This window comes from Ptychodera flava, chromosome 5 (assembly GCF_041260155.1).
Source record: "Ptychodera flava strain L36383 chromosome 5, AS_Pfla_20210202, whole genome shotgun sequence".
Lineage (NCBI taxonomy): Eukaryota > Metazoa > Hemichordata > Enteropneusta > Ptychoderidae > Ptychodera > Ptychodera flava.
Genome location: NC_091932.1, coordinates 24,566,609 through 24,589,245, shown reverse-complemented (window position 1 = coordinate 24,589,245; position 22,637 = coordinate 24,566,609). Strand labels below are relative to the sequence as shown.

The 22,637-nt window shown below is 36.1% G+C and overlaps 2 protein-coding genes across 3 annotated transcripts in view; one reads left to right on the top strand and one right to left on the bottom strand.

Annotated features, from left to right (window-relative positions):
- Positions 1–22,637, bottom strand: part of LOC139133344 (NLR family CARD domain-containing protein 4-like) — a 543,607-nt gene that overhangs the window by 303,912 nt on the left and 217,058 nt on the right. The window lies entirely within an intron of this gene.
- LOC139133348 (NACHT, LRR and PYD domains-containing protein 6-like) lies at positions 17,693–21,918 on the top strand. The gene is made up of 2 exons (XM_070699897.1): positions 17,693–17,928; positions 18,505–21,918. Exons 1-2 carry the CDS (start codon positions 17,772–17,774, stop codon positions 19,455–19,457), a joined length of 1,110 nt encoding a protein of 369 aa, XP_070555998.1. The 5' UTR covers positions 17,693–17,771; the 3' UTR covers positions 19,458–21,918.

Genomic DNA, 22,637 nt, shown 5'->3' with positions numbered 1-22,637 from the left:
TATCCGTAAATCTTGAGTAATTTGTTTTACCAGTACCAAAAAATGTGTCCCCCGATTCTTATTCTTGATTTTGAAAGACAATTAATATATTCCTTGAGGAAAGTTTGAGCAACAGTTTAAGTCTTTCACTTTCGAGGCGCATACTACCTTAAGTATGGACACCGACCCTTGACATGCATATGCCTACAGGATCATACAGTGTCTGATTGTGACGTGGTTGTCGAAAGTCTTTTGTCAGTAACATGTTGAATATAACTACAATTAGTCAAGGGGGCTCCTTTATCTCGACTTTACTAAAGTAATGTGTGAAATATTCAGCTGTAGGGAAGTGATATCTAAACCACGAAACACCGTATTTTATTCGGCGGTCCAATTTTTGTGAACTTTATTCACAATTTCTGCAACTTCCTCTTGTATGGTCTTCAGCACAAATGTTAATTTATCGGAGTACGCGGGTCAGTCCCTTCCAAACTTAATGTAGTCCATATAAAAAAGAGGTTTGAAGTCAACTCGTACTAGATTTATTTCGATCGACCAAAACTACGTAAGCAGGCCTGACCCAACTTTGCCAACTCTAACCTGACCTACAATCACTTAAAGAGCATGGCTAAAAACAAACTGTACCTAGCCTATACCAAGAATTTTCAAATCCCGGATGGCCAAAAAAACAAACTATTCTGAGTAGATATTGGAAAAAAAAGAAGATGGAAAGTATCATTGACTGTATACGGAAAGGCTAGTATTTTGACCGTAGTAAAAATATGGTATGTATACAGTAAGCTAGGCACCTCTAGGTAAGAATGAAAAGTTACACATCAGATTGTCTTCTTTTAACTGAGTGAATTCTTGACGAAAATTTTGCATGATAAGGGGACACTCTAGCTTGCAATAACGAATGTATTCAAATGCATTCTCCAAGTTAGGCGACGAAACAGGGCCAGGCTGAATCGATGTTGCGCATAATCAATTTAGGATTGAAATGCAGGTCTTCTTAAGTCAGACTGAAAGATTCGTCGCTCGTGGGCGCTGTTAGAGGGTTGCGTAGAGAGCGACGGATCTTTTCAGTCCGACATCAGTTTAACGACTTAGTTCATTAATGACGTTTGAATAATATTGTTTGAACTCGTTGACCCTGTGCGTTAAGACTCTCAATCCATAGCTAAACACGTAAAGTAAAGATATCACATTACGATTTGCAGAAGTCTGGGAAGGATGAATGATGAACATGTTCGACAGTATTTTACTATGAGATTTGAATGAAGAAAACTTCATGGAACTAATCAGTGTTTTCTCTGCATGTTTACTGAAGGTGGCAATTTCTGCCCCATTCGACAAAATTAGGGGGCAGACTTGACATTTTCAGGGGCATTATTTTTTATTGCTTACTAATTACATTAAACAACATATCCTATCAAAACATGAACATAAAATGGCACTAGTATCCATGGAGACTGAACCACAACTATGTCATTGGCTGTTCTTTTCGATGCGTACACTCCACGTTATGCACGTAACCAAAGTTAAATGACAGACGATATTCTGTCTTTAACTTTGGAGTATTCTAACTAGAAACAACGGCAAATTACAGGTCACTACACTATGCGCTATGGGCGTATTTGCGTGCTGTTTTTTTGTGCGCGATTTTCGCGCTGTCAACAACCTTTAAAGGGCAGAAAATGGCTCGAAATGCGCAATTTGCGCAATCGCGCAATCGAGAGAAAATCTAACTAATCAAAGTGGGGAACAATAAATATGTGATTTATGGCGACCAGAGAGCAATCGCATGTCAGGTCATGGATTTTGTCGACATTTGCTACAGATATCTCCTTTTCAAATTTGTTGACTATAAAGGTTGATTTTAGAAAGAACCAATTGGTCTAATGGTCAAGAAAATGGACCTCGGGAACTATGATGCTCTGAAAATATACAAAAACAAATTTCAAATGGAAAATTTCTTGTAGATTTGTCTGTGGTTGTAACAATTTAAAGTCTTTTTAATGCCAAACCGTCCTATTTCACAGGTCAATGGTGCAAAAACCATGGGTAACGGCCCAGAAAAAGGACTTCGGGGAACCATGATTTCAGAAAATGAAATTGAAATGTATAACCTATTAAGGTGGTAATCGCCTCAAAAATGACAGCCTAAACTTTTGCTCAAACTTTACTGAATGAAACTTTTCAACCATTCTTCTTACAAATCAACAATGAAAATCAGGAGTCGCCGTGCAAAGTTTGGAACTAGCATAAAAATACCGTCAAGGACACTATGTGCTCACATTCGGTTTGAATTGGTCCATTCGAGAAATATTTAAACCAGGAAAAACAAGAATGACAAAAGCAAATAAGATCTCCAACTTAGGTACTGGAGGTCATCTTTAGGAACATGCATATCAACTTCTATAGCAATGGGAGAAGCAGATCCTAAATACATAAGCAAATGTCAACAACAAAAAACAGAGAAGGCTTGATAAAAAGAAAAGGTGGGAGTGGGCAAAAAATGCACAAGGGATCTGGTGAAAAATGCTACATCATTGATCTTCTAAACCCTACCCCCTCCTGCATATCAAATGTTCCACCCCTTGGTATTACATAAGACCAAATGACAGGAAGTACATTTACAACCTTGGAGATTTTTAATTAATGCCATGAGTGTTATCATTCTAATGTAAACAGCACTTAAGTTAGTTACAGATAGTGAAATGCCTTCCACTGTGGGTGGTGATTGCAACATCTGGAATTATCCTGGATCCAAATTTCTCATCAGTTCTTGTATGTCTTACATAGAAAAGTTGCAAAAATTGGTCCTAAATGAAAAAATTCACCTCAGCTTTGTTTTCTGGATCAACTTTTCCTACAAATTGGTATCAAATATGACAAAATTATGTTAACAGCCTTCAAAATTGTCTCACAACATATCCTGGGTTAGTACTAAAATATACAAAGTTTGGGGTTTCCCAACACTTTGAGCAGAAAATTTATCTAATAACATCTTTCAGGACTTTATACCAAATTACAAAGCTATCAAACAAGGGACTTTATACCAAATTACAAAGCTATCAAACAAGTAATGTTGAGATAAAGTTTTCTTGACCAAAAATGACAATATTGTCTTAAAAATACAATTTTTTATATTTCAGGACAATTTCCACATATCTAACTATTGTCATCTCTGTACGTCTGTGTACGAAATATGAAAGCTGTCTGTCCAGGGGTTTTAAAAAGGAAACACTGTCTAAGATTTTTGACCAAAAATGACAAAATTGCACAAAAATAGTAATTTTCCCAATTTGTCATAATTTCAACAAATAGAAGAGTAACACCCTTGCAAAGAGACAACCCAAATTTGAGAGCGATTGGGCCGGCGGTTTCAGAGAAGAAGAATTTTTAGTGAAAATGAGAAAAATCACAAAAAAATTCAGCAAAAATACAAAATTAAGGTTATCTTAACAATATTCATAAAACTGTATAAGGTTCACCTAAGGTACTTGCACACAAATTTTCAAAGCAATCAAAAAGCGGTTCTTGAGTATGAATTCTTAACCATTTTCACATTTTGTAAGCTCATTTGCATAATTTTGGCAATGCAGACTTCATTTGAACAAAATCCCATCTATAGCCCAGGATGCATCCACACACCAAATACCAAGCTGAAGCGTGCAGCGGTTTGCGTGTTTTTGATGTTGACGGACATACTGTACATACATACATACATACATACATACATACATACATACATACATACATACATACATACATACATACATACATACATACATACATACATACATACATACATACATACATACATACATACATACATACATACATACACACATACATACAGACGCCATCGACTTCAGCCTATACGATAAACTCACATTGGTAAAACCAAATGTGAGCTAAAAATTACTCAACATTTTGCGATATTTGAAATTCAAAATGGCCTCAATTCCTATGATGTAAAATAAAGTTTCAGATTTTCGAAAAACTTAGACGGTAAAAGTTTTTCTTTCTTCAGGTAATTTAAAATGAGCCCCCGCAATTCGCAAGTGGCAGAGCAGAAAAGAATTGTAGAAATTTGACTGTCCGAATATCTATTCCAAAGGCGCGTTCTACCTTAAAATGAAACATTTCGTATTGATTTGTTTATGGCTATGATAACGTTGTTGTTGTTCTGATGCAACTTGAAAGCCATCCTAATTGATGATTCTAAGGTCAATGTTAGGAAGAACGATGTCTAATGGTCAAGAAATGGACCTCTGAGAATCACGATTTCCTAAAAATAAGAATAAAACATAACTTTTTTAAATGAATTAGTTCATATGGTGGTTGTAATTTTTTCTGATGCAAAGCCATTCTATTTGTTTACCTTAGGGTCAATGTAGGCAAATACCATGGCTGCCGGTCTAGAAAAATGGACCTCTGAGAAAATGATGCCCAGGCATATCAGAGAAAAATATAAAAAATATGTGACTGTATCCATTTGTGTATGGTTGTATAGAGTTGTTTCTGATGCAAAGTCAACCCTTTGCTTGACCGTAAGTCAGTATAGGCAAGAAAGAAATACGTCTATACTGGGGCAGAAATGGTCCTTGCGTTATATCGTGCGCATTGCCATGACACTTATTTCTCTTGGTCGACTTGACAATTTTATTTTTGTGAACAACAGTGCTCTTTTGTACTTGTTATCACTTGTTCAGACAGTAAAAAGCCATGTTCGTATTTTGTTTTATGTACTTTTCGGTCAATTCTGTTGTTAGTTTTGGCCTTAACTCCATACATACCTTTGTAAAATTTGACCCCTAAACCCTTGATCGTTGAAATTTGACCCCCCCTTAAAACTACTATGTAAAAGTCAACCCCCTCCCCGATCTCCACCATCACCGTAAAAATACGATTTGCTCGCCAGAGGGAAGAAGATGGCTCACTAAGGTTAAAGAAAAGAATCCATCAAAACTTACTTTTTAGACCACATTTTTTTTTATTTCAGGTCCCTTCGGGCGCCGCAAGTTGAAGACTGAGTCAGATACACAATGGGTTTTTTGGCTATATATATTTGGGGAGTGCTACATCTAGATTTTAATGTCTTCCTCATACAGCTCGTTCCCAAGTTGTGGTTATTACACTGTAGCAACTTTTGGCTTTTAAACTTCTTGTTCTGTTTTGTCATTTTTTACGGCCTGAGGGAGTTGGAGTAATGTGAGGGGGGAAAGTCACTCAGAATATTGAAAACTTCAAGGGGACCACTCAAATGTGAGAGGAAGAAGGGGGGGTTAGGCTACTCAATTTTTATGCGAAATAAATTGAATCATCTCTCAGATTGCACCATTGCACACATCAATTTCTCAAATTTTTCACAGAATGTAGGACAAAACTGAATTATTGTGAATTCATCTTTTATATATTGTCACAGAAACATTTATTTTATTTGAATTCAGTTCAATAACCATTTTGACGACTAACCATACAGTATTCAGGCTTTTCATCAGAAGCTGGCAGCTGCAAGAAGGTCACCGATTTTCCATTCCTGCATTTCTTGGTCTTCAATCTCTGGCAAACTGAGAACTGTTTTATCATAAAATGTATTGTCATTTTTTGGTTGTAGAATATTTTGACTTAAACACTGATCAATCAAAAAATGTAATAAAAATATCAGTGTTCAATGTCATTTTCAAACAATTTTACCGAGCGCAAAATAAATTGAAACACCTGTCAGATTACACACATCAATTCTCAAAATTTTTAATACGCGAGGGGGAATCCCTCTCTCGTGTTGTCCGCTTGGAGTGTTTTTAATTAACAATTTTACTTAGAAAAAAAAACCAAAAAACAAAAACAAATTAATATACATCTCTCAGATTGCACCAGACTGCAGCATTGCACACATCAATTTCTCAAAAATTTCCATGTAAGACAGGGACAGCCCTCTCTGACTCTTTCACCCCTCAGTATCCCGCATGTTCTCCCCCTGTACTTTCTGCCCAATCAGATATCCTAGTGAAAACCTGTCATGATACACATCCAAATTAAACAATACTAAACGGTTGGATACTGGCTATAGCGCGTGAACTTTTACATGGTATACGTTGTCACTTTGTGCTGCATTTTGTAAATTTTACAAATAAATGTATGGTATTTAACGTTTCTAAGTGGCGGTCAGTCAAAAATTTCTGATTTAGAGAGGGGGGTTACTCAGATTCATCATGGTTTGGCAGTGGGGGGGGGTTTACTCGAAATTTTAGAGCTTCCAATGAAATTCCTCCGACCCCCAGGCCGTAAATAATGATGACTCCCTTAGCTTATTTCTTTCCTATTAGATTTAGATACCACAATGTAATTTTGGATGTAAACATAAGATTATAAAAGCATATTACATCTGTGATTGTTCACGACTGAACTGTGGTCCTTTACATAATGACTTATAAATGGTGAAGGATATTCCACCAGTCATCTCCTTTATATTCTGGGCAACTGACTGAGCTAAAGCGTTGGTCTATGCAGAGATGTCATCTTTCCTTAGATCATGTGCATTTATCACCTGAACTACACTCCATTCCAGAGGCAAAAATATTTGAATATATGTACAAGCATTGTGTTCCAACTGATTATATAAGTGCAACATTTTACTCCGCACACAGTAGAGGACTGTATATTTGTTGTTGGGGGAAAAAGTATCCAAATGAGGAGTACGAGAAAAAAGTTACCAGTAATTAGAGATTGTAAAAAAATTTGAACAGTGGACCAGGTATGAAAAAAATGCAACCACTTAGGCTAAATCTTCCAGACACCCTCCACTAGGACATCATATAGTCCACCCGTTACAACGAATACACCCCCTTCTCCAGGTAAAAATAAGATTGCTTGCTTAAAACAAATACAAAAAAAGCATTTCCATGACACTATCCATATAACTTATCAGACATTTCCTTATCCAGTGCAAAGGCGCTTGGCTCGTCGCTTCGCGAATCCCAAATGATAACAACAAGTGTTTTCATAGGGGCTTCGAAGCGACCAGCTAAATGACTGTGGTCCAGTGTATAGCCAAAACGTCGACATTATTCATAATAAAGAGGTGGTCCAATGTTAGCTGTGATATTGCCGACACAGTTACATGTGGTTCGATACACAGCGGCCGCCGCTTCTTTTTTCTATGCTTACCATCGCGGCCGCTGTGTATCGAACCACACGGAACAGTGATTGCAGCCGTACTTACGGCGCCTATCGAACGCGCTCTAAGGGTCACAGCAACAGAGCTATAAGTCAAATGTGTGATACCTGTAAATTATTAAGGGACGATTCAGAATTTACTTCCAGGGGGGGGGGGGGGGAGGATTTTCTATTTCTTGGGTGATTTTTTCCATGGCCCCCCCCTAGTAAATTATAGAAAAAATCTATGGCCCCCCTCATCTTTGCTGTTTTTTTTCCATGCCCCCCCCCCCCTAATATATACATGCATGCTCATACACTATAGACATATCCAGTCTAACAAGTTGCAGGAACTGTAGTGGACATTTAATCGATGATATAACAAATCATTTCAGGGTATGTGACTATAAAAAGAATGATTTGCAGGGACTGCAAGTTGCACACTTTTGGAAAGGGTAGCAATAAACATATCTGGTTGTAAATTTCTGAAGAAAAGTTAATTACTAAATATGAATACTTTTTTCGTTATGTCTCACTGATACATATGATGTACACAAAGACAAGCAAAGATGTCACTTAGAAATGGTGAACAGAAAATCAGAGGAGCAGATAATTGGCAAAGTGATATATATCTTGAAGTTTAATGATACATCATTTGCAGATATCCAGATATTCCTGGAAAGTGAGATGTACATGCACAAGTTCAGCATACATTTTCATTTGATGATGCTGAATATTTGCAGACTCACGGTGAAAGTTTTAAACATTAGGAATTAAAATTGGTGAAAGCAACTTGTTTTTACTTTTCTCTTTTTTCTAATTTAGTTGTCATAAAACCAAGTAGCTGCCACTGAAAGCAACAATGCTGAGGAATATTTTAGAACATTTCTTGAACAAAACACCTTATCAAAAACATGAATTCACATGTTATTCTGCTCATTCCATTAACAATCCAATGTTCATATTAAAATGCAGATAACCCTGTGTAAGTCAAAGTTCACATTTTGTTAGCAGTATTTTTCAAAATTGAAAGAGCATTCATATTTCAATTTTTTTAACAAACTTTAATTTTAAAATAGTCATGATGCGCATGTTTTCAGATGACACGAAACAATACATGCTAATTTGTTTTTTTGCCTTTTCTGCCAGCCGCCACTGAGAAATATTTAATTATACATATCAGAATGAATGGGACACAAAAGTATTAGCATCTATACACAATGTGTAAGCCTATCCACATTTCTCCTAGCCTCATACACACTGAGATCACTTCTTGGACTACAGCAAATTTCTTGTGTACACAATATTTCAACAATCCGACACCATAGCATTGATGCAGTGCCACATGATCTTCTGGATGCACATACAGGATTATTGGAATATCAACCCTTTTGTAAATTTTTCACCATATATTTTTGACAGTAATACATAATATTTTTAAGGAAAGGGAACAAGTTCCATCTGTTTTGGGCAACGAAAGGATATTTGTTTTTATGAATGACCATGACAAAGACAATTTACATGTTAGACAGATGGTATGTTTTGACCATCTCAGTTGCTGATGGCTTTGATTTGAAGTGTTGAATTTGTAGAACTTCTTCAACTGTAGAAAATTTTTCAATACACAGAACACCATTGTAAAAACATGGTTGAAACTTCTGACACCATAATATTAATGTATGCTACTTTCTGAATGCTCACATAACCAATGGAAAATCCAGGCTTTTTCCACAGTGGAGATAGCAATTTTGTAAATTTTAAAGATATTTTTGATATCCATAGGCAATATTTTAAACAAATGTAAGACAACCTGTTACACCTGTGTTGGTCTAGAATGGCTATGACAAAGTAACTCAACACGTAAATCAAATGACATCACTTGGCCGCCTCAGTTTGGCATTATTTAACTCTAAATACTGCATGATTTATGCACCTGTAAAAATTGGATTTTAATTCAAGTTAATCATAAAATCTATGGTGCAATCACCTATTTTAGAGCAAGGCATTTGAATAGTAATGTCAGTTGTAATTAAAATTCAATTATTGTCATGAAATTAATGAAACTCTTTGGACGGGTTTGTTAAGAAAAATGTATGAGGATATAAATCAAAGAGAATTGTGGGTAATTCCTCGTCGTAGTGTGTATTTAGTCACTCTCATAATCTATATCCCAATATCTCAGCCAGTCATCAACAACATCCCAACCAGATTCATCAAATACACCCTCCTTATGAAGTTCTTGGTAGTAAAGGGAAAGCAACTCCACACATCGTTCATATTTGGGTTGTTTGCGTTTTATGTATGATATCGTGTATAATATAAGTGTATATCCTGTTTGGCTGTTTCATGTAGATTGTTGTTTTAGCCGTGCCTAATCGGTTCTATACACAAGACAGTGAAACAAAAAAATACACACTACTATACATTAAACGCAAATCACTAAGATATGAACGATGTGTGGAGTTGCTTTCCCTTTACTAACTTAAAATCTTTACAACCTTACAAGCCCAGGTGTGCACCAGAGGTTATTGTACACACCTTGTGATAGATACTGATCAAAGTGTAGTCCTGTTAGAGGTCTATTAAAATACTGGACATTTCATGACGGTTCAGGGAGGAGAACAAGATAGTACAGTAGATGCATAAAACAAACCACTGTGAATATTACCGAATTTAGGGACGATTCAGAATTTACTTCCAGGGGGGGTGGAGGATTTTCTATTTTCTCGGTGATTTTTTTCCATGGCCCCCCCTAGTAAATTATAGAAAAAATCTATGGCCCCCCCTCATCTTTCCTGTTTTTTTTCCATGGCCCCCCTAATATATACATGCATGCTTATACATTATAGACATATCCAGTCTAACAAGTTGCAGGAACTGTAGTGGACATTTAATCAATGATATAACAAATCATTTCAGGTTATAAGAATGATTTGCAGGGACTGCAAGTGGCACACTTTTGGAAAGGGTAGCAATAAACATATCTGGTTGTAAATTTCTGAAGAAAAGTTAATTACTAAATATGAATACTTTTTTCGTTATGTCTCACTGATACATATGATGCACACAAAGACAAGCAAAGATGTCAGTTAGAAATGGTGAACAGAAAATCAGAGGAGCAGATAATTGGCAAAGTGATATATATCTTGAAGTTTAATGGTACATCTCATTTGCAGATATCCAGATATTTCTGGAAAGTGAGATGTACATGTACATGCACACGTTCAGCATACATTTTCATTTGATGATGCTGAATATTTGCAGACTCACGGTGTGAAAGTTTTAAACATTAGGAATTAAAATTGGTGAAAGCCAACTTGTTTTTAATTTTCTCTTTTTTTCTAATTTGGTTGTCATAAAACCAAGTTGCTGCCACTGAAAGCAACAATGCTGAGGAATATTTTAGAACATTTCTTGAACAAAACACCTTATCCAAAACATGAATTCACATGTTATTCTGCTCATTCCATTCACAATCCAATGTTCATATTAAATGCAGATAACCCTGTGTAAGTCAAAATTCACATTTTGTGCAGCAGTTATTTTCAAAATTGACAGAGCATTCATATTTCAAATTTTTTTAACAAATTTTAATTTTAAATAGTCATGATGCGCATGTTTTCAGATGACACGAAACAATACATGTTAATTTGTTTTTTTGCCTTTTCTGCCAGCCGCCACTGTGAAATCTTTGATTATACATATCAGAACGAATGGGACACAAAAGTATTAGCATCAATACACAATGTGTAAGCCTATCCACATTTTTCCCAGCCTCATACACACTGAGATCACTTCTTGGACTACAGCAAATTTCATGTGTACACAATATTTCAACAATCCGACACCATAGCATTGGTGCAGTGCCACATGATCTTCTGGATGCACATACAGGATTACTGGAAAATGAACCCTTTTGTAAATTTTTCACCATATATTTTTGACAGTAATACATAATATTTTTATTTTCAACATTAAAACCTATTCGTTGAAAAGCACCTTGAAGATGAGACGGCCATAAATTTATTTTCAAAAAGGTTTATAGTAGATGTATTAAGCACTGTAAAAAGTTATGTAGAACATTTAAAAAATTTAGAAAGGGTAAAATTGATGAGAATGAAACATAGGAAAAAGGAGCAGAAAAGAAGAGTAGCAGTAGCAGTAGTTTACTCAAAGGATGAAGTAGGTGTATATTTGGGGTAAAAAACCTCAATTTTTGTATGAATGATAAAAATTAATTTAAGTCGAAAACTAGACAGTATTTTCTGAAATGTAATATTTCACTTGAAAGGATAGTATTCATGTAGAAAAAAACAACTATTTTACTTGGCATTGTCCATCTTCATTTTAAAATTGTAGGAGTTTAAAGACTGACACTCTAATAATTGATTAAAATCATTATCAGCAAAATTAAAATGCCTCTTATTCAAAATGCCTCTTATTCAAAATGTAAGAGCTTTATTGCCAAACAAAACCAATTGATAGTTTTTGTGTTATATAGCATTAAAAAACATAACGTGAAATTTCAGAAAATTTGACCCAGCCGGAGTGGAGTTAAATTCATTGGAAATTTTGAAATTGGGAGGCAAAAGAAGCCAAGAAATCAGGTGATTTGCATACATTTGCATAAATTAACACTTCTTTATCATGCAACTTTCAACTGCTTTACAAGCTACAAGGTAAACCCAACCTTAAAAAGACATTTGCTGTAATTTTTAGCATTTGTTCAATGTTCATCTCTGTGTATCAGCATTTGTTTGTTATTCTATCACTACATAGAACACCCAATGCTGTATTTAGCAACATACCAGTGTGAACATAAATGACCATTGTTATTGTTGATAAATGAATTCTAGTCTGGACTTGATCTGAGATCTCTTTTCAACAAAAACAACCCTGACTGTTCACTGTATGGTTTGTATTGACACGCTAAATACTGGACATTTCATAACGCTTCAGGGAGGGGAACAAGATACTGCAGTAGATGCATAAAACAAACCACTGTGAATATTACCGAATTTGGCAGCTAAAGGAGTTTAACTAAACATGTTGAGTTTATCTGTCACCCAGGTAGCGTCTACGGTGCTCTTTTGTAGAGATCAGAAATTCTGGGCAAATATTGAATTGATGTTTTTTTCCTTGGCCCCCCTTAAAGATTGTGGTATTTTTGTCTGGCCCCCCCTAAATTTTCTTGGGAAAATGGGTGGCCCCCCCTGAAAATCCTCCACCCCCCCCCTGGAAGTAAATTCTGAATCGTCCCTTAGCAGCTAAAGGAGTCAAACTAAACATGTTGAGTTTATCTGTCACCCAGGTAGCGTCTATGGTTCTCTTTTGTAGAGATCAGAAATTCTGGGCAAATATTGAATTGATGTTTTTTTTCCTTGGCCCCCCCCCTAAAAGATTGTGGTATTTTTGTCTGGCCCCCCTAAATTTTCTTGGGAAAAATGGGTGCCCCCCCCCTGAAAATCCTCCACCCCCCCTGGAAGTAAATTCTGAATCGTCCCTAACTGGGGAAGTGGTCCACCGCAAGGCGGGCTCTATAATAAGGTGAAACCTTTTTTAGTTAAAAAATCCACTTAAGCACGAAGAGCAATAAGATGCATTCTCATCTTCACTCATCTTACTGGTTGCAATTCTTATCAAAGATTTAAAAAACTGTATCTTTTAAGATAAACGACTGCACAGTGCACCTAACTTTGCTACGGTACAATGGCCCTCTGCGGCTTTCGTATTTTGCCCTCGTTTGTTGTTTACAGTTGCAACGTTGACGTCATAAAAATTCCTCAGAGAAAAAAAAGGTGACTCAATCATTCGGTCAATCTATTAATTAATAAATGATAAATAAATGAAATCATTTTTTATGTTTTCATCTATTAGCTTTGTTGTTTAGCAAGATCTCCATTATCCCTATCATCATGGTGCACCGAAATATTCAACACCCCGGGGGTCACGCGCCTGCTCTGTAGCAAGCCCGAGCCTGCCTCTCTAAGTCACGTGCCATTGCTAAAATGGCGACGGGGCATGACGGCACGGATCGTGACGGACCGCTTGAAAAACAACAAAAACAAAGGCTTCAAGTTGATCAGTTCCGAACAACTTTGTACGAAGTGTCGAGAGGCATAACAAAAGGTATGGACATGACGTAACGATCGACGTAGAGGCCTTGTTCTCTACACTGGCAAGGACCAAACTCATAATAATTTCGTACGTGCTCTCTAACATTGCCTGGAAAGCTACTCGAGCATAGGGGAATGTAACAGAAATGTGTTCACTGTTGACTTTGTCAAAGTTAATCCGGTGATAATCTGGAGACAGCGTCCACAGATTAATAGTAATTTAGCCTTGCTTGCGCATTGGGCAATCAAGCGCATCAGATTAATAGACGCAACACAGTGACATTACTTGGCGTGAGATACACGTAGCTGTGTGTACTTGTGGGGTGTATCCAACGCGCTCAGGTCATTGGGGTCATCGCCACAGTCCCTGTGACTGTAGGACTGTGGCGATGACCCCAATGACCGTACCAATGACCAAGTACCGCTGCGATATCACAGCTTGGCGTAAGATTAATGTCAAAGGACAAATACGTTACACGGCGAAGGAGAAAAAGAAATTGTTACAAAACCGGTGCTAATATAAGACCTATACACCAAAGGTTGGCAGTATTCTTTATTAGCGATACATATCATAGTCAAACGTATTAAAATAAAATAACCATAGGGAGAAGAACCCCCGTGTTGAGCCCAAGACACTGATATGCCTGCCCCTGTCCCTGGGAACAGATATTCTATGCAGCCCCCTATGATCCGAGGCGCGAGGCCCAGCATTTAGAGGAGTACGGTGGGGCATTGCTGAATTGCTTAGACGTGAATTTCTAACTGCATTTAGCTTTCCTTGGTTATTCAAGCTATTCCGAATATCCACAGGACCTTTAACAAGCCGCTAATATAGTCACCTGGAAGTAGCAGGTGCAGCCAGTTGGTAATGCTGTCAATTTTACAAAGTCACCACTAAATATGTTGTGAAAGCTGATATCCTGATTTTACATATAATTTTTGACGTTGACCTAAACATATGTAGGGGAAAGTGGAGCTGTTCGAGGATTTCTGAAGATGTTTGGACACACCTTTGGTTGCGAACTAAAAGTGATTTTCTTAGGGCTCCAAATTATGAGTGATGGTCATGGGTGAATAATTCAAACAAAATTTCCTTGTGTTTTACTAATCTCCAGTCTTGCCACTGTTCGTAACTGCCCTCCCCCTGGCATATGTTTAATATAATGCCCCCAACCCCATGATGCAAACTGTATCGTGTTTATCATTTTTAGAAAGTTTAGATAGAAGTTTAGAAAGCTAAATTAGAATTGCCTAAATCTAAGTCTAAACTTAGAAAGTTAAGCTGCAATTTGTTTGATCTAAATATCGTTCTGAACTTTACGTTCCTCGCAGGGTGACATTTTCCGTCGCAATGATAGATTGGATAAAAACGATAATTATCGGTTTCTAAATAGTGTTCTAAATTTAGAAATAAGCTGAAACATATTTGAGGGTCTTTGGCTGAAGTTCAGAAAGTTGGGCCTGAAGTGAAAAAAGATTTCCAAGGATATACCGGCTATAATTATCGCTTTCTTAATAACGTTGTAAATTTAGAAATTAGCCGAGGTTTAGAAAGTCGGGTCTGAGGTGAAAATACATTGTTCTCAAAAAAGTAGTTTGCGTATAACACTGAGTATTTACATGTTGTTGGTTCGTTGTTTTCCATTGAAATGTTAACCAAGTTAACTTCTTTACCATATAAGATAGCATTGATAAACAAAGTGCCCCTTTCAGATTCCAATAAACCAGTTGACCTCTTTATGCCTGTAAAGTACTGATACACTTCTCAATGTTTAGACGAATGTAACTTTATTTTCCAGGTATTTAAGGGTAGCTCAAACCGCCAACTGGTACTGCCAACTAGGACTCCTACTAGTAGGCTAAAAATGCACTCTTGGACCAGTCCCAGTTGGCCTCCAGGACCAGTACCAGTTGGCTCCCAGGACCGGTCCCAGTAGGCTTCAAAATGCATTCTGGGAACGGTCCCAATTAGCCTCCAGAACCAGTCCAAGTTCACTTCCAGGACTGGTCCCAGTTCACTTCCGGGGCTGGTCCCAGAAGTCTTCAAAATGCACTCTGGGACCAGTCCCACTTAGCTTCCATGACCAGTCGCAGTTGGCCTCCAGGACCAGTCAATTCACTTGAGAGACAGGTCCAATTAGTGAACTGGGACCACTATGAAAGAACCCAGTAAACGGTACTTCATACTAACAATCTGTAAATGCAATAATTATAGGTGTACACCACATTTAATAGATCCCAACTATGGCCAAGTAATTTAATTCTTTGTTTTTCATCTGTGCGCACATAGGTTTTTAGCCACTATAGACTATAGTCTATAGAAGCTATTGGGATGGGTATCCGTCCGGCGTCAGTCTGTATGTATGTATGTATGTATGTGTATATGTACATGTATGTATGTATGTATGTCCGTTTGTGAGGCATCCATCCACTCAAATATCTTGAGAACCGCAATACTTACTGATTTCATATTTGTTGTGTAGATGAAAAATATGATTTTGAGAAACTATTTTTTTTAATTTTTTGATATTGTTGAAAATATGCAAATTAGCGCCAAAAAGGCTTTTTTTGGTAAAAAAATCTTGTTCTTCATAACCACTGGTCAGACAGCTTTGTTATTTGGTATACAGGTCCCTAGGGATAACCCAATTTAGATTGTTCAAATTGTGATGAAATATGTAAATCTTTATTTTTAAGGAATTTTTTGTCATTTTTGGTCAAAACTTTACTTTATCAAAAATATGAGTCTGATATTAGAAGCAGATAGGTGGAAAATTCTAAAAACGCTGTTTTATCGGATAATGTTGATAATATTATTCATGTTAGACCACTTTGGTCTCATGTTCCTGGAACTCTCTAACTTAGACATTTTAGACGATATTATCCGATAATAAAGAAAAAGCCTATGCCACGCCTTCATGAGTCCCAGAATTGAAATGAGACTGCTGTCCTAGAATAAAGCTAGGAGATTTTAGCTTTCCCAGTGCATGAACAACATATACAATTTTTTTCAACTGCACATAGAACATGAACAAAACAAACGCATACTATTGCTACAAGAAACATTATAGTGGCTTGGGAAGCCTTTTGTGAGGTGGGAAACCCCATGCCATTTTATATTATGATTTCAGTTCATATCTTTCAGTTACATCTTAGTTCTTCTCTGGGCCAGTCCTAAATTTTAACTGGCACCGGTCCTGGAAGCAGACTCGGACTGGTCCTGGAGGCCAACTGGGACCAGTCCCAGAGTGCATTTTGAGCCAACTAGGAGTCCCAGTTGGCGGTCCCAATTGGGGTTGAGCTATCCTTACATCCTCTTATTTTCATATCAGTGAATGGGCTTCTATCATAATGAGCCTATCATAGACTCTGATCTTGTATGTGTCATCACACTGACAGAAAAACAAAGCTGGAATTTTTGCTATTATAATTTCGCATATATTATTGAACATAATTTAGTCTCGCTTCACTAAAATACATACAGTCAGTGTAGACACAGTATAGACTCTTCTCAATCGGATATGACATCAAATGCGATCTTCTTTATGGGACCTCGAATGTGTGCAGGTGTAGATGGCACTTTTAAAATTCCCCAAGTCAACAGCTATGATAATTCCAAACTGTTAATTGGTTTACAATTTTAGAAACTGCTAACTCGTTACTTGCTCTTTGTATATATATCAGCGTCAAACTAATGCATAACATAGATTTTAGAGGAGGTGTGAGACAAAGATCAATCATTCACCCTGATAAGAAATTCTGTAAAGTTTTGTGCCTTAAGGCTTAATGCTGAAAAGATGGTGACGATTTCTTTGTAAGTGTAGACAAACGTGCTTTTATGATAAAAGTGTTTTCAGTCATAAACTACTGATGTTTGAGCAAAGGAAAGAGATTTTTTTGTGTGTTAAATGCACCATTGTAATATCATAATTCTTGGAAATAATAATTGACGTGTAGAAACTTTTTTCATATTTTTAAAGAAAAAACTGCAATAAATTAAGGTCATGACAGTTTAGGTATATTAAAGTTGAAAATTACCTTGACAGAAATACTGGGTGAGGAAGGATTTATTCCGGTCAAAATTGCAAAGATATGGTCAGAGGGACTTCATCTGTAACTTTTTATAACATTTACTTGGTTCTCTGAAATTATTTAATGTTCTTATTCTTCTGCTTTAGGCATATCACACAATAAAATTGTACACAGTATGTGCCTTGCAAATACAGTGTATCATGTACAATACTCACATGATTGATATTGTTGATAAATGAATTCAGACTAAACTTTATATATTAAAATTACAGACTGTTTATTAATATTACACATTTCAAAATAGTTTTTGGGCTTTACTAAAGCAAGAAACTATCTGACAAAAACAGAAATACCAGTAAAATGTCATAGGTAAAGAAGTTGTAATATGCTCAGGTTTTTGCTACACTTTCACCATCAGAATTCAAGGACCTGAAATTTCTGTGCAAAGGAATAATAGCCAAAAGATCTCTGGAAGACATGGAAGAGCCATTAGATTTGTTTGATGCTTTGATCGAGGAAGACTACATCACCAGAACAGAGACAGGATTTCTTCAAGATATGCTGTGCATTGTTGGCTTGCCTCAGTTGTCTAAAAAGTTGCAAACTTTTCACAAAAGTCAATCTCTATCCCAAGGTAAGCTAAGTCAATTTGCCATGTACACGTACTTAGTGAAATGGCCAAATAATGAATTGACACAGCCTATACAAACCAAATTTTGAATCTCTTTTTGTTTACTAAAGCTATTTTGCATGCATCTTTAATATTGTTTTCGTGCAATTATCAGAGGAAATCTTTCTCAAAAATAGTACCTATGTTATCTAAAATTGTGCTTATTGATAATCATTTACCGGCAGCTTACAATGCAGACCTGTACAACAAAGTTGTAGAGAAGTTAAAGGTTTCATACAGTCTAAAAAGTGTCCTATATCTGCAGAATAAATTCCTGTGAAATATTAATAGTATTTTCTGTTGCTTGCTCTTATTCAGTATTTTTGTTCATAGGAAGTAAATTGCATGCATGTGATATCTGTTATAAATCCAATTAATTAACATAGCCATTCCATGCATCACTGATCAATCCATTTTCTGTCAAATGACTCAAATTAAATTGCCAAGTATCATCTTTCACTCTATTTTGTTGAATGAAATCATATAATCGAGTACCTTTGTGGTTGAAAAGCACATAATACCTAAATTTCTATTACACAGGCACTTTAACTGAGAAGACTGAAAGGCTTATTGAATTTCTAAAACATATATACAAGGGACACTTTGCATTGCTGCAACCTATTCCATGGTACGATGATCTGAAACTCAAACTTACAGAAGTATATACACGACTGGAAGTCAAACAAGTTGAAAGAGGTAACACAAAGGTCGGCCAGGATTTAAAAAATCTGCATGACATGTTCATGGCTGACGAGGAAGGACAGCATGCACAGCGAATTAGGATAGAGGGTCCACCAGCCATGGGTAAATCAACACTATGTAGGAAGATAGCTTATGACTGGGCTTGTGGTGAGCTAAAGCAGTACAAATTACTTTTCTTTTTGGAGATGAGACATGTAACAGGCTCAAAGGTGATTGATGAAATATTCTCTCAGTTACTACCCAAGGATTTGTCAATCACTAAAGATGAGCTTGCAAACATAATTTCAAGGCAAGAAAAATCAACTCTGTTTCTCTTTGATGGTTTAGATGAAATTGCAAAGGATAAAATTGAGGATTGTGAAATAGCTGACCACATTGCCAAAAAATTGCGTGTGTACTGCACAATTGTCATCACCACAAGACCACGTTTACGTGATAGGTGCCTAAGTATCTGTGACTTATACCTAATTGTCAAAGGATTTACAAAAAAGAGTACCAATGAATACATAGATAAGTATTTCAAAGATGACAAAGACGCAAGTATGGCTCTCAAGCAGAAAATAAAACTTCAAAGGGAAGATATCACTTCGGACTCTATCACAGATCTCCTTCGTAACCCCTTGCATGTGTCTTTCCTGTGTATTCTCTGGGAAGATTACAAACTAAGCAAAAAGGAAAATTATTTCCCGAAGAACCATACAGAATTATACTCTGAGGTACTTGAATGCACTTTAAAACGATATTGTACCAAAAAGGGCATTGAACTAAATAATGGTGAAATACCAAAATAAGTTATTGATTACAGAGATAAGTTGGCCATTGATTCATATAAAATATATTCAGCTGACAAAATAAATTTCTTAAAAACAGACATCTCTTGTAAAAAATGCCTAGATATAGGGTTGTTGGTAAGAGATCTGGGTCATTCAAGGATAAAAGCGCAAGAGTTGTATTACTTCTACCATAAAACGTGGCTTGAATTTTTCACTGCATTTTACATTTCCTCTCAGTTAGAAGTAGGAGATACCACTGGTTTGGATAGCCTGTTCAATAATCCGCAGAAATCAAGTTCTGTTCTGAAATTCCTTGCAGGAATTTCTGAGAGGAAGGCAAGTGGTTTGTTGTTTGACAGATTTCATCAGAAAATTCAGATTCTGAAAAATGAATTGCACACTCTCAGGGAGCATTTAGATGGCAGTAAAAAACTTTCATCTTTACTTGGCCAGTGTTTTGAATGTTTACATGAATCAAAGCAAGGACTGGTGTCTGCTTCACATGTACAAAGCTCAATACAAGGGATTCTACTTTATGCAGGAGTAAAGAAACATATTTCAGAATGTATGTCTTTGTGTGACCTACCAGATCATGAATTTAGTAAGTCCATTAGAGTCAACAGGACTCATTGTCACTTTGCATTCGTCCTTCATTTCATGAAACTACAACCTGGTCAGATAGAAGTGTTAAGAATGTATCAACCCTTCATGACAGAGATGTCAATGTTATCAAACACCCTATCAAACACTGAAAGCAATGTAATGTTAAAGACTTTAGAGATACACATGTCTCAGTCAGAATCAAAAAATATTGTATCACATGTTGACCACTTGTCAAAAGTGATTAGAAACGTTAAAGCAAATGCTTCTCTGCAAACTTTGAACATATACTTTGATTCAAAAGATTATCATGAATGCACAGAGCAACTCAAAGTAAGCTTGGAAAAAATGTTTGCTGAAATTGCTGATAATGAGAATATTAAAAATTTTGCTCTGACATTTTACATTTTGATATTTAATAAAGCTAGTTCACTTCCACTATTTGAAGAATTTATCAATAAAGGACCCAGGACAGTGGAATTTGCCATGACTGGTACTGAATGTAATTTGACTAGTCTGTGTAACTTTATGAAGGACTGTAGGAACACAGAATCAATCAAACTGGACTTTGATTACATTGATGGCAGGAGTGGTGATTTCAATCTAGAATTAAATATGTGTCTACAAAACATGAGTACAAGTATAAAAGCTCTCAGTCTATGGATAGGGGATTGGAAATAGACTCTGCTTTGTTTGATACACTATCAAGAAATACCACACTGAGTGAGATATCAATAGGTGAGTTTACAGAGCAGTCTATGGATAAAGCGTGTGACATTATAAAACATAACAAATTTGCAAGGTCTCTCACTCTCTATGTTCAAGACGATCGCTATAATATTAATGGTGAGGCTATGGTGAAGTCACTGAGTGAAAACAAAGCCCTGAAACATTTATGTGTGCAGTATGCATTCTGGTATAGCTCTTATGAATATTCTAAGCTTGTACCAATTTTACCATTTGCCAAGGCAATTTGTCAGTGTTCATTGAAATCCATCAAATTTTCATGGAGGAGGAGAGGAAAAGAAAAAATTTCACAAATTACCAATTTCATTTCACAGCAAGTAGGGCAACACCATTGGTCATACAATGTCTTTCCTCACTGCAGTGGTAGGTACATGCATCAACTTAGCAACTGCACTGAGGATGATGGGAATTAGTCAGGTTGAACAATCATTTGATATCAAGAACAAATACACACGTAATGTATAGGACTTGAAAAATGCAGAGAAATGTTCAATTTTGATATATGCTGCATTATACTTTCCGAAAATATTCAATAACTTGTAATTTCATCTGTTAAACTTGTAGAGTGATTTTATCTGTTACACAGATGTGAAATTGTCAAGATAAGCAGTAAAACTTTAACACAATCTAAGCATAGATGAATGTCATTTTTATTGGGTACTGCTATGTATAATTTTGATGAATGTGCTATGTTGTCAAAATGAAAAATAGATTGTTACAATGCCAGAGAAGTATGTCGAAATATTACTGTGACATTTTCTCATGTATAGTTTTTAATGTAAATATAATATAACCTGTATTAACAACTACAACATGTAAATTGTAAAGTGGTTTTTGACATTGTAATTATTTTGTGCTACACCATACTGTGAAGCCCAACTTTTACCTGTATATATGAAAGGTAACATTTTTTCTACGTTACTTGAAAATTGTGTTTTTGTTCATAGCATAATTGAATTGTCATAAAGATGGCCAATGATATGACTGTAGACATGTATCATCTGTTGAAGGCATCCTTGTGGATAAAAACATCAATGTAAAATGCATTCTAGTTTTGAATTCACCTATTTCATACTGATAAAAAATTTCATTTGTTTCAGTTTGATGAGAAATAAACAACTTTTTTCATGCACATGATGACCTGCTTTGTCTGCAGTATTTATTGCATTTGAAAGAGAGCAAGAGAGGAATGAGAGATGAAAAGATAAATATTGCTCTATTGAATTGGAGATAATAAGCCTGATGCTAAATGTACACACACGTTACATTCTGCTCCCTTCCATTTTCACCTCCAACAGTGTACTGAGAACTTTCTACACTTATTTGATTTGCTGTTGAATCAAGGTTCATCATGATTTGAAAATAATTTTCATGAACATGTATAAAGTAAAGCTTCTTCAGGTAGAATACACCTCAGTGACAGACATTCAACTCTCGAATGTTTAGATTTCTGTTTTGTCAGGGTTATTTTGAAGCTTCTGGAATAAGTGAAGTTTTCACAGGCTTTCTTTGTAAAAATCAGGAATTTTATTTTTCCCCACAGAGATAAAATAGGGATAGGTCCATTTTTAATTTCAAATATCGGTAAAAGTTAGGCAATTTGTTTATCTAAAATCAAAATTTGGATGATGACCCCTGAGTTTTTATTTTTTGATTTTGAAGAGAGAATGGTGCAAACTACCTTAAGGTGTAGTATGCGCCTCAAAAGTGAAAGACCAGACTTAAACTTTTGCCAAAACTTTCCTGAATGAAACGTTCAACCATTCTTTTACCAAATCAACAATAAAAATTAGGGGTCACTGGGCAAAGTTTGGAACTAATGAAACAAATTACCGTACATTTGGCGATATT

Coding starts and splice junctions, on each gene's coding strand:
- LOC139133348 (XM_070699897.1), top strand. CDS start 17,772: ATGGAAGAGCCATTAGATTTGTTTGATGCTTTGATCGAGGAAGACTAC. Junction 17,929..18,504: donor AAGTCAATCTCTATCCCAAG/GTAAGCTAAGTC, acceptor TCTATTACACAG/GCACTTTAACTGAGAAGACT.